This window comes from Telopea speciosissima, chromosome 9 (assembly GCF_018873765.1).
Source record: "Telopea speciosissima isolate NSW1024214 ecotype Mountain lineage chromosome 9, Tspe_v1, whole genome shotgun sequence".
Taxonomy (NCBI): Eukaryota; Viridiplantae; Streptophyta; class Magnoliopsida; order Proteales; family Proteaceae; genus Telopea; species Telopea speciosissima.
In genome coordinates this window covers 49,224,610-49,237,549 of record NC_057924.1, presented here as the reverse complement: position 1 = coordinate 49,237,549, position 12,940 = coordinate 49,224,610, and the positions used below count along the sequence as shown (strand labels likewise).

Below are 12,940 nucleotides of genomic sequence, written 5' to 3'. Positions count from 1 at the left end.
CTTTCTTGATGAACAGATAGCTTGGCTTTTTGGTTGGGAGAAAGTAAATCATTTTGGTGGAAAGTTTGTGTGCTAAAAGAACATCAAAATATTCGAGGTGTCTTCTTTTTCTTTCAACCAGAGAGTTATGGTTTTAGCAAGTGAGATTCATTATTAAGTAGTTAAACTTTTTGGATCTTTTTTGCTCTTTTACTTTCATTTAATGAGTCACTCCCCACCTTAAAAACAAAGAAAATGTTCCTTGGGTTCTTTTTCCTTTATACTTTTTTTTTTCCTAGATTTACGATTTCAAAACATTATAAAGTGGACCTTAAATCGATTCTCCAACTCAAGCTTTATTTCTAGTAGAGAAGAGTATCTTGAGGATTAGGTGAGCTAGAAAGACACTCCCATGATGAAAAGCATGATACTCATGGTTTTAGTGCACGGTATCGGAACGGGTATCGGCGATCTGTAAAACCAATACAATATTGATACGGTGTCGATCTGGATTGATTGTATCGTATAAAAATATCCTTGAATTTTCTTAAAAGATGAGTTTTCTAATCATTTTATCGCTTTTCCATACCGTGCTACCAATACGGTATCAGCACGGTATCGGTATCACCAATTAGCAAAACCGATATGTATCGCCCGATACGGACGATATGATACCAATACTTAGAACCATGATGATACTAGTTAGTATGTCTCATAACCCAAAGCAAATAATTAAATCTAGATGGGGAACAGCAATTTATGTAGGAATGAAACATTGAGCAGAACTCTATTATGACTTCTCACGAGTTCAGTATGCAACTTCAACAAGACTCAAGACCAACATTGTCTGTAGCAACAATGCCAAATCAAAAAAATTTCAATCATGAACTGCTCTTCGCATGAAGTAGGGTATTTAAACGAAACAAAATAAGGGTTTAATGTTACCTCTTTGTAACACAAACGGACCTCCAAAGGAATTCAGCATTTGAACTCGAGATGCTTTCAGGGAAAACTTTGGTATTCCTTGGACAACAATTGTACTGGAAGAATAGTACCAATTCTCTAAATAGGGTTCAAAACCCTATTCACTAATAATGGAGAAAGAGCACCATGGGAAGAGAGAATGACAGAACAAAACCGTTAATTAGCAAAAAGCCCATTTCTCTTTCCCCTTAGTTACTTATTTATAATTTTTGAGATGCAGCTTTTATAACGTTCTACACATCAAGTGGTGAAATCCTATTGAGTGATCTTGTCTTATGTAACAGACCTTCAGGACCTATGGCCTCTTAACGGCCCTTCAGAATCAGCCCACTAATGTAAACGACGGAATACAAAACATCGTACCCCCAACAGCTGATCCATCATGTGGTACTTGAATCTGATGGCAAGCATTTTTTTTTTTTTTTTTTTAGGTTCAAGTGCCTGATGGATCATCTTCTAGATTTATCCTTGAACCAGAAAATTAGAATTGACACTATCCAGAGAAACAAGGGAAGAGAAGAGCCAGTAGAAATCTTCCTATTCAGATTTGATTCTTCGAGGGTGAATAATAGTGTCCATGTTCTCCACACCCTCCCTCTTTCTTGAAAACAATAGGATTAAAGGTCAAGTAGTTGTCATAATAGAAGGACACTAGTGAAAGCCAATATACACTATTTGGGCATCTTATCTTCCGAGAAAAAAAAAAAGAAAGATAAACCAATATCTCTGCTCACAACCTTTCATTTTTATAATTGACAGAGCAAGGATGAACGGTTACAATGAAAATATCAAATAAGGTATATTTAGTGCCAATACCTACAATTCAGTGTATTTTGTCATCCATTGTTGCTAGTGGCCTCTTCAAAATCTGCCTCTAACCCCCCACCACTCTGAGATAGAAGCTGAATTCACCTGTACCAAACTTCAACTTCTTTTCCCAGGATGATTTGAAACAAGCATACACTCTGAAATTCTCTATTTTTTACTGTTATTGATCCGCAGACATGTTGACTTCGTATAACATTCCTCATCAAACGAGGTAGACTTCAGGTAACCAGTGGTAAAGAATGTAACTCAATAGCCCTTTGTCCTGGCATCTGAAGTTCCAAATAGGCCTCACATGGTCAAATACAATTCATCAGACTTATAACTAGGGTCCTCCAGCGTGAGAAGCTATCGATGTTGCCTGGCTATGAATAGCCTCAAAAGCCTGAGTGCACACACTTGAGAATCCAGTTAATGCTTGGAAGACATTTGGGAGGCCTGCTTGTAGATTATTCAGGGTCATGGCCTGGGTGACCCGGACTGAGTTCAAATATTTTGCCTTCTCATCCTCTACCCGCTTCTTAAGGGCCTCAGTCTTGGCACGCTTGATTGATAAAGGATGCTTAGGGCTCAATGTGGAATCCCCATTTCCAGTGAAGTTCACATCAACCTTCTTCTCCATTTCACTCAGGGAGTTCAATTCCTTCTTCAACCTCTTCTCAATCCGATCAGACTTCTTCTGCAAGTCACGTTCTTCAGCCTGTTGCAAGATTATGGAGTGGATGACTGACACAAAACTCTTAATGTTGTCAGAGGCCACCTGTAAGCATCCAAGCATCATTTAGTAAGAATAACAATTCCCCTAGATGAAAACATCAGAGGTAGTAAGTAGGTATAGACTAGGCTTAATAAAAAGAATGGTGACAGGATTACAGCTCCAGGTTAACCCATTATCCGGACAATTAACTCCATTCCTTTAAGATGCGCAACAAAAATTACGGATAGAAGCTCTGAAAAGGTTCATGAGGATCAAAGGCTGGTTTTAGTGTGAAGAGATTTCCTATTATACTCTTTTAGAATGCCCATTCAAGTACTGTTAATATTCAACCCCAGTAGCTTCTTTTCTGGACACTGGTTGTGACTCAGCTTCCCTAATCATCCAATAGATCAGATAGTTGCCATGATCTGATCAAGCTAGCTTTAGTATTGGAGACGTCCAAGTTGGGAACACCACATATAGCATCCCAAACTCTGCAAATTCAGGCCTTTTCTCCTACATAAATTTGTCATAAATGGGGAATGATTATCAGATAACTGGAGGTACCTTGTCTGGCAACCTGTCGAGGGCAAGCTGCCATTCTTCACAGAGGGCTTGAACCCTGCATGGGTGGTTACTTCGTTGTTGGTCATTCTCTAGGCAGTCCGTCAGTTGGACCCAGTTGGTGAGGGCTCGTACATACCCTCGCTGGGATTTGAGGAGGTTGCAAAAGCTATTGTACCAGGCAGTGACCTCTGTTTCCAGTTGAGATGTGGCCTGGCGATGGTAGTCTGTTGTGGGATCTGCATTGGGATTGTTAATGAGATGGCACATTTGCTGGGCCATATGGTTCTGCACTTGATGACATTCATACATTGTTCTCCACATGTGCATCAACCTGGAAAGAAAGCATCAAGGAAAATATGTGAGTGATGCATAATGGAAGCTACAATTGTTCAAATTCTACGGTTGGAGGATTACTAGTTCCAATCATAACCTATATATGTATCCTTCTTGTGCCATATGTGAACACAATATGACCCCTGACAGTCTGACCCAATACCTTCCATTTTTTCTCAGTATGAGCCTAGGCCTAGCAACTTCATTCGTCAGGTCGCCCCAAAAGTGCATTGAAACCCTTAGGCAAACTAACTTCAGGAACTACAAAGGATTGAGTAATCTATCCATGTGCCGGGGCAAAGCTTTACCAGGCTGGCAAGCAATGGACATTTATTGGATCAGTTCCCTCTGCTGAACACAATATGAAACTGAAATGCATCACATGAAAGGAATGCTCCCTATGGGTCGGCCACTGTATGTCAAGCACGTGACATTAAGAGAGGTCGGAGAAAACAAATAATTTTGATGTTCACATTCCTAAGTTCAAATGAAAAGGCTTCCCTTCTATAATTTTTTTTTTTTCCACTCATTGATTTGAAGCGAGCTTATCACATGAATATATCACAGAAAAACTGATAACCTAACACAGCTTCCTATGTGAAAATTGTAGAATTCTATCTAAAAGTTGTTTTAGACAAATGTCTACAACCCACCCTAATGATAACTCAACAAGCTGCAGAAGCAGCTCCTCATCTCTGAGCTTCAATATTGATGTGCACGTCCTACTTATTGATTGTTGCAAACACATGATGTCAGACTGCAAACACTCGATGCTCAACTGAGTTTTCTCAATCCTTGGCAACTCTTCATTCTCAGCTTCTTGTCTCTGCAGTAACAGGGTTTTCTTCTCATACTCCAATTTTGTTAGTTCCTCCTCCTGCAGCATAGAAATACATGGGGGAAAATGGAAGGAAAAAAATAAGATAAATAAGAATACAATTCCAACAGTAACTAGTACAATGACACTAAGAAAATGCTAGAACAACATCTGTAGCCAGAAAAACATCAAAACAGGTAAAATTGAAGAGCACACAACCATCAGTCCCTTCAAGGCCAAGGATGAACCTGGTAAGATAATCTCAGCAATCTGGATCACATGTCTATTTACACTTCTTAGTATTTCCTTAAGCACTAATAGTGCTAGGAAGACAGAGTAACTAATCTTCCATAGGTAAAGCCTTGGCCGGGCCATTGTTTTGCCAAAGCCAGACCTGCCTGGACCAAGCAAACTCCACCTGAGATAGGCCAGAAGATATATTTATTGCCTGGCCATAGATTTATAGTGGAACTTAAAATCGCACTAAGATGGCTGCGTTAGTAGACTTAGCCTGAGCCAGGGAAAAGTGGGACACTGGCTTCTCAATCAACCTAAATATGGATGCATAAGATTATCAAGTAGGTCAATCTTCAGAATAGATCTCCTTGGATGGACCCATCAAACAATAAGTTGACCCTTGCTGTCTCATGTAGTCTTTAGAATACACTGTTAGATGAGGAAGTTTCTTCATTTACTTTCAGCATGCCTCCTCCACTCTTTGATTTCATTCTTTAACACTAGACCATGCATCATCAGATTTCTATATGCTGGGAAAACTAAGATTAAGAAAATTAAAGCCCATTTCAGATCCAAAGTCCACGTCCTAGCCTACTCATCTTCGGTCCAAAAATCTTCTTCAGAAGGTCAGTTTGAGGTTTTCTAGAGTTTTAAGTTAAAAATAACTTTCCTCAAGCTTGATTTGAATCCACTCATGACTCGACAAGTTTTTTGTATGCTGTCTCCTTTTCAATTTTGTAGCCTCTCAAATCTCAAATAGTTGATCAGTAAACTGTGATCATAACCACAAATCAGAATGCAGAGGAATATTTGAAAGAGAGGTAATAAAAAGTCCACTTTGAATAAATCCCATTGTTCTTGTTTCTGGTACTTAAATCACCTGGACCTAAGCATTGTTTTACTATTGAGGTATAATGGAAGGGTCACATCCATCGGCTCTACCGAGCATCCAGTCAATAGGAAAAAAACAAGCAAAACACTAGTATAACTAAATGAACAGGCTGAATAATTTGATACAAGTATTGAACTGTTATGGATCTTACGATTGCTCGACTTTTTGAGCTATGAGCTATTGGACATCCATGGGATGGTCCACCAAATAAATTCAATAAACAAATACCAATTGGTTCATAGGAGGACCATGAGTAAGGGACACAATAAAACAGCAATCTTATGTAGAGCTAAGATGCTTCTTGCTTTCTCCTTCAGGAAAGCATGGCATTCCAATCAATAGGAAGATCCAATACCACCTGTAAAATGTCAGGAGTGCAATGATGAACAAAAAATGCTGAATCTTTGACATGTTGATGCCCTTTTAAAAAAAATAATTTACAGTGATTGACATGTTGATAACTGAATTAAGCACTAATTTACTGTTTTCAAGCCAAATACAGTACTTACCTTAACTTCCTCATAAAGTCTTTGTTCCTCGGCATAGAGCTTATCTAGTGTGATGCAAAGGGCGCCAAGTTTGCAAGGTTCAGTTGGGCCTTGAAATTCTATAGAGTCTCTGCTAGACTGAAATGATCTGGAAGACCAACTCTTAGACAATGAGCTAAAGACCTTTGCAGACTTGCATCTCTTCCCTATAAATGGAATATTCAAAAGATAAATATCCTTAGGATATTGAATACAATGACAGGTAATAAAAAAAATATATCAAACAAATAAATAACAAACCAAGTAGAGGAAATCCAAGGGACCCAAATGACAGATCAGAAGGAATGCCATCAATATATAAAAATGCATATGGTGCAAATAAATGCAGGGACCCTAAGCTGGTCATTTTAAGAGATGTTGTATGCCAAGAAAAAAAGGTTAAAGTGGACGGTCACGATAATCTTATGAATAACTTTCTTTTGGAAAAACAAGGAAAAGAAGATGGAACAGACAGTATACAGAGAAGATTTCAAAGCAAGTAATTGCAAATTTGCAATCATTTCATCAGGTGCACATTTAGCATTAGGGGTCTAATTGGGACCCAACTGATCATGCTCACCCATTTCCTGGATAAATATTCATCAACGAGTTACGAATTGATAAACTGAAATTTGCAGTATATGAACGACTTCAAAGGGGCAAATGCCGAAGGATAGGACTTACGATGACTCCAGACCACCCCTTCCAGTATCCTGCAGAAGCAGGATCTGCTCCAGCGTATGGCCCTCTTTTTTAGTTCGAAGGAACTAAGGTAGTTTATGACAGAAGAGTTATAGAAGGCAAGTAGCCAACCAATCTCAACTATATCAAAACCTAAACTATCCTGAAACCACCAAAGTTAGGCTGAAACCAAATTGTTAGCAGGAACGTAAATAACACACAGGGTCTTAAAATAAAATCCAGCTACAGCATAATTAGCCCATTGGGATGTATTGGAACACAAATAAGAAAATGGAGACATGTGGGGCAGGAAGGGTGCAGGGAAGAAAATACGAAACACAACAAATAAAAAATTGTTCTGAAACCACAATGAGTTCCAATATCAGATCAGAATCATGAAACTGAAGCTTCTGAGAACCAGAGACTTATCTGGCCTCAAAACCAGTGAAATTTTGGAAAAGAACTTCTATTCAATCCCTGTACCAATCTACAAGAAAATCCAGTCTCAACATAGCCACCTGACTGAAATTAAACAGATAAATAAATATGAGCAGCAGCAATGCAATTATGCAAGATTAAAAATTATGACAAACCATGGTACGGCATTCACCTAAAAAACAAACGATATAAACTGGTGAACTCAGGCTTGAATTTGTTAGTTTTAGGCCAAAATTACCAGCTGGTCCAGCATTTAACCATAGGTGGCATTTCTGATGACTAAGGATCAACCATCCAACCAGCCAAGTATAGTGGGTGATCTGGAAATGGCCTAAGCCTATATTCAAGGACAGAATTAAAATGTGCAAAAGCCTGCAAGAAAGGAGCATAGTACCCCTGGATTCCCGAATAAACACCAAAGATGCCAGAGGTGGAAAAGATAAACATTGAGGAAAGAAAGAGTATCCAGTGTGCGGAAAAATGAACATGCAAAGACAAATACTTAGGTTATATAGTTTTTTTAACTTTCAGAAGTGAGGATTAAATAGGAACAGCGCAGACAAAAATAAATTAACAAATACACAATTATATGTACGAATTGTAACAGGAAATCCAGAATTGATCTAAAAGGTAGAAATGATAATTACTGTTGCTTTCTCCTATATTCTGGTAGGAAGAGTCTCCTATGTTGATGTCGAGAAGAACAGCAATTTCCTTCCCACCATCATAAGCTTTCAGGAAATAATCATCCAACTCCCTCACAATACCCGCCAGTGTCTTCTTGCTCCTACTGACCACCATGGCCATATCTACAGTGTCCTTCGTATTCCAGCTCACCATTGATGAACAATCATCAATTAGTTCTGCTACTGGAGGCTTATCCGGAAGCGAATTCAGAACAATATCAGCTGCAACTACTATCTCTTCTTCATCAAAATCTGTTTTAGTCTCCGCCCACTCTTCGTCCTCCTCCTGCCGAACCACTTCACTCTTCTGCTGAAGTGGAGAAGATGAAGAAGGGTCAAAAGGATCCCAGAAATCCCAAGAAGAATTTAGAACCGGAGGTGGCCGCGGCGTTGTGCAGCTGCTCTCCTCGTCGGTCTCAATGTTTTCCTCTTGAACAATTTCTTCTTCCTCCACCTTCGCAACCTTCCTTAAATCAGGACTAAAGGGGGGTGGAGGTGGCGGCAGAGTTATGCAGCTGCTCTCCTCGTCGATCTCAATGCTTTCCTCTTGAACAGCTTCTTCTTCCTCCACCTTCGTAACCTTCCTTAAGTCAGGACTAAAGGGGGGTGGAGGTGGAGGTGAAGGAGGCAGAGGGGGAGGAGGAGATCGACGCAACGCAAAGGCAAATGGAGCATCTTCGAGTTCCAATGTCTCTGCCTCAGTGAATTGCCGAAGTGTAATGCCTGTGTTCTTCAGAGCTTGCAAATAAGCCAACTGGGCAGCAGCGAATTGTTCACGAGACCCAACTAATTGCTTCATCAGCCTCTTTCTCTCCTTGCATCTCTGCACTCTCTCTTCCTTATCAATCTTCGATGCAACACAACCCATCTCTTCAGATGCAAGAAAAGACAGAGATCGATATAGATAACAGCTTCTGCTCTCTAGGCTTAGGTCATACGCAAATCATTGAGAAGATAGGAATCCCAAATGCAGACTGAGTTTTATGTACACAGGCACCTGAGAGCGAATGAAGAAAATCCAGAAAGCCTCATTCTCTTCCTCCATAGCATACATCACCATTACAAAGCATTTGAAGACTTTGAAGTTGAGTGGACAAGACACAGGAGCTAAGGTTATTTAGCTTCTGCTCTCTGGGTTGGTTCATAAGCAAATCAAAGAGGAAAACAAAGAAAAATCTCAACTACTGGTCGATGGGACCTGGACCTGCAGATCCAATAAATAAAACCCAGAAAATTTCATTAGGTAAAACTCACCCTTCTTCTTCCTCCATGGCATATATCCACACTAATGACCACGACTTCAACAAAACATTGGAGGAGAAGTAGAATGAAGAAACCCCAGAAAAAAAAATACACCTTAGAATGAAGAGAACAGTAGAGAAGTTCAAAACGAAGAGGTAAAAGTGATGTGAAAAAGGGATGGAGAAAGATAGGGAAATTCCAAATGGGTTCTCCGGATTTTCAGTTTTTGCAAACTCAAATATGTAAAGAAGAGAGTAAAAACTACAGGAACATGGATAGATTCTGACACGGTTAAAACAGTGGAAATGATTACAGCAGAAGCTGCAAACCTGCAAATCCCTTTTTTTGTAAGTTCTTCTGGAAAGCAAAGAACAGAAACACTGGGCTTGGAAAACGCCAAAACACCGGTGAGTAAAAGCTGGGTAAGAAAGGGGAAGGCCAGAAGGGTAAGAAATTTATCAAGAAAAAAAGGACACTCGAGTGCATCACAGCTTGGTCTTAGTACGGTTGTGCCCTTCATAGAAACAACATCAAAGAAAGAAAAAAAACCTAATTAAATTGGTTCCTTCGATGCTCGATCACCATTGCATCATGTCCAAGCATCCAAAGCAGAAAGGCGCATTTTAGCACCAACATCCTTAAATTTGGGGATTTTAATTTTAGCCCAGAAGAGAAGAAGAAGATGGACACGTAATTGCATAATTATAGCTCTGGTATCCTCAAATTCAAATTTATTTAATTATTTCTTTTCTTTACTTGACATCCAAACATAGCCTTAGGTTTCAACTGAAGGTCATGGACCCAACACAACCGAGGCAGATTGCCTTTTGTTCCTCGTTCAACATCTAAGGTTAGTTACGGTTAGAAAGCAAGAAATAGATAAAAAAGAAAGAAAAACATATCAAACCCAAGAGAAAGAGAAGCTAATAATACATCAGAAATTAGACTCTTCCTTCAATATTCTCCATATGCGTACGTTAGTAGTAGATGCGCATTTTAGCAGATGGTGGAACAAGCGGTAGCATCAGCATTATTACATCCAAGGATTTTACATTCGAAATTTGGAGTGGGGACCGGTACCTGCTAATTCCGATCCGGATCAGTTGGAATCGGCCTCTTAGATATGAAATTCTAGCGATTGGATAGCAAAAACCCTAGAACCCGGTTGCTCTGGAATGTCCAGAATCGGTATTCACGTCCATGGTTTAGGTCCAAATTATTAGTCACCGTCGATATCGATCTGGATCAGCCTGTATCAATTGGAATTGGACGATTTTGACCTTATTTTTTGGACGATTTTCACCTTATTTTCTTAAATAAATATTTTTTATGTTTTTACCCTTGATCCTTACTGTTACCAATACGGGATCGACTAGAATCAGGATTGCCCTCTATTGATACTGAAACGGATCCGCCGATTTCAATTCGAATTGGAATCAATTATGCTGACTCTGATCTGAATTGGGTTTAGTCACGATCAATTCTAATTCCAATAAAGATCAATCACAGGATTCGACCAATTCAATTCCAATTTTTGAAATAATGGTTACAACGGTCAAATTTTCATTTCAAAAGTTCGATCTGTAGGTGAAGGGACTCCCAAATGTATAAGAGGATTATAAACTTATTTGTAGCCGATGTAAGACACTAAGGTTGCATTTGGTAACGGTCTGAATAAAGAACGTCCGTTCTTGACTAGAAACGTTCTTTTGCGTTCTTGGTCTAGAACGGCATTCTGAGATCGAAAATGACCGTTTGGTAACGGTCTCAAGAACGCCGTTCAGAACGAAAATGGTGTTTGGTAAAACCTGTTCTTTCCTATTTGATATTAATTATAATAATGTCATTTCTTTGTCAATTATACCAACAAAAAAAAAGACTTATAAAATCCTTTTCACTTACCAACCTTAGCATAAAATTAAAATATCTCATTAACATAACCAAAGTATAAAAATATGTCAAATTTCAAAGATGCCATTAAAATTGGGTTCTTGTATGGATTAGTAGCATGACTGACTATGCTATGAACAGTTGAATAAAGAAGGCCTTGGTGGACTCGAACCACCAATCTCTTGGAACATGCTCATGTTCCAAGTGCTCTACCAATTTGAGCTAAAGACCCATCAAGTTATCAATGAATTAACACAACAGATTAAACCAAATTATATTCTCCATTCCTTTTTTGAATTAATTTGCAATGAATGAATTTTAATGGCCCAAGAAGCACCAAAAGAAATCACTCAACGAAGCTGTGGAAAGGGAAAGCGTTTTTACCCCATCAAGTTGATGAGAGAAGTGAGAACCACCAGATAAGGCGATGGCAAAGAACCCCCTCTCCTTCATTGATATCTCACATAATTCAGCTATATAGTCCGCCAAATCAGTGGCAAGTTCCTCCACATCTTCATGAACTCTCAACTCCCTTCCCTCCTTGGGACCCCAGACATTGCCATTGTTCTTCAGGAGTCTATGAATCAAAAGCAGATCCTGCAGTGTGGAAAACAAAAATGTTTACCTGACAAAAATCTAGTTAAGAAAATTTTATAGTCTGAAATCAAAGGCAAATAAGAATCAAAACCAGTCCTCGAACAAATGTAGTAGAAAAGTTGATGATTGTTAAATAGTTAAAGAAATGCTAGAAAGGCTAAAACTTCAAAACCACCACTAGATTTATTGAAATAAAGAAAGAGACAGCCATAGTCTTTCGACCCACAAAATGAAACCAAATTGAATAGGCTTATTCCACAAACTCAAAATAAGATAAACCCCTAAGAAACACCAATATCTCTTCTAACTTTTGTCTTTCACCCTACCTTCCCTTCCATGTCCTTACTCCCAAGTGTTAGACATGCATGCAACTTGAGAGACATTGTCCACAAGAATGTGAGAGAGAGAGAGAGAGATTGGCTTTTAGTATCAATTTGGTAATGGAGAAGGAACTAAAAATATAACTTGAACAGGATTCCCTTTTTGTATCAATTTGGTAATGAAGAAGAAATTAAAATGTAAGTTGAACAGTATTCAAGTAAGTAAGTTGAATTTGGAATATAAAGGGTGCCCACTACTAGCAGAGTCTAATAGGTCTACTTCCAGTTTTTTCAGGGTACAACCTTGTCATGAAGTGGTGCATACTCCTGCAAATAGCAATAAAAAACAGCAACAAATCATTCCCCGCCACTTCTTGCAACTTTTCTTCTTTACAGAATCTAATAATTTAACAACCAACTCTAACGTAAATTTATATATATATTGTTTGCCACACTATGACATAATGATATTTACTTTTGAAAGAAGAGAAAGAATGTCTTCATCTTACTTCCATTTTCCTGATCAGCTCTTCTGCCGTATATGCTGAGACTACAATCTGTCTTGTTGAATCCTCTATAAAACCTTCCTCCACTCCTTTGAAAGTGCAAGTAAGTTGTCATAATATTTTATCAACATTCAACAAGCCCACCTGTCTCAAATTTCAGAGGAAGAGAGAATGAGAACCCAGTTGCCAAATTCAGTGCAAGAAACATAAGAGGAAAGTAACCTGGATTACAGGGCACCCCATCTTACTGGTTTCTCATGAATTCCTAGTTGAGACCATGTTATCATCTCCAACAGTTCTTCCATAGTACCATAACCACCTAAACAGGTTTAAAAAGCAAGACATGAATATGGAACCAAGACATGAAAAGCAAACCAGCAAAGTGAAAACTAATACCCAAGAACATGACAACCACAATTAGGAATAGAAGTGTAGTACAAACCAATAACTTGAAAGAGGGTTAAAACCAACTTACTACAAATTAAGAGTGTGCAAAGAAATCAGAAACGAAGCCCAAGAAAAATAGGTCAAGATTACAAATTAAATCTCAGGAAAAAAGATTGGCGCATTTAGCAATTAATAAAACGACCTGATGGATAAGAGAAACACCCACTACCATGATACAACCCAAAAAAAGAAGAAAAAACCATTTCCCTATAGAACACAGCAGAGTATCAAAATTGATCGATATCATAAAGAGAAGAAAAAACAGAACAGTTGCC

General features: G+C 38.7%; 1 protein-coding gene across 2 annotated transcripts; it reads right to left on the bottom strand.

The window, feature by feature from the left end:
- Positions 1 to 1,737: 1,737 nt before the first annotated feature.
- On the bottom strand, positions 1,738 to 8,971 carry LOC122639869 (protein ALTERED PHOSPHATE STARVATION RESPONSE 1-like). Of its 2 annotated transcripts, XM_043832877.1 has the most exons (7): positions 8,721 to 8,970; positions 8,194 to 8,660; positions 7,625 to 8,076; positions 5,841 to 6,025; positions 4,039 to 4,262; positions 3,053 to 3,383; positions 1,738 to 2,548 (listed from the first exon to the last, which is right to left on the bottom strand). In XM_043832877.1, exons 2-7 carry the CDS (start codon positions 8,529 to 8,531, stop codon positions 2,114 to 2,116), a joined length of 1,965 nt encoding a protein of 654 aa, XP_043688812.1. In that variant the 5' UTR covers positions 8,532 to 8,660; positions 8,721 to 8,970; the 3' UTR covers positions 1,738 to 2,113. The 2 variants fall into 2 exon arrangements, with proteins under 2 accessions (XP_043688812.1, XP_043688811.1); XM_043832876.1 differs by having other exon boundaries at positions 7,625 to 8,660; positions 8,721 to 8,971.
- Positions 8,972 to 12,940: the final 3,969 nt, after the last annotated feature.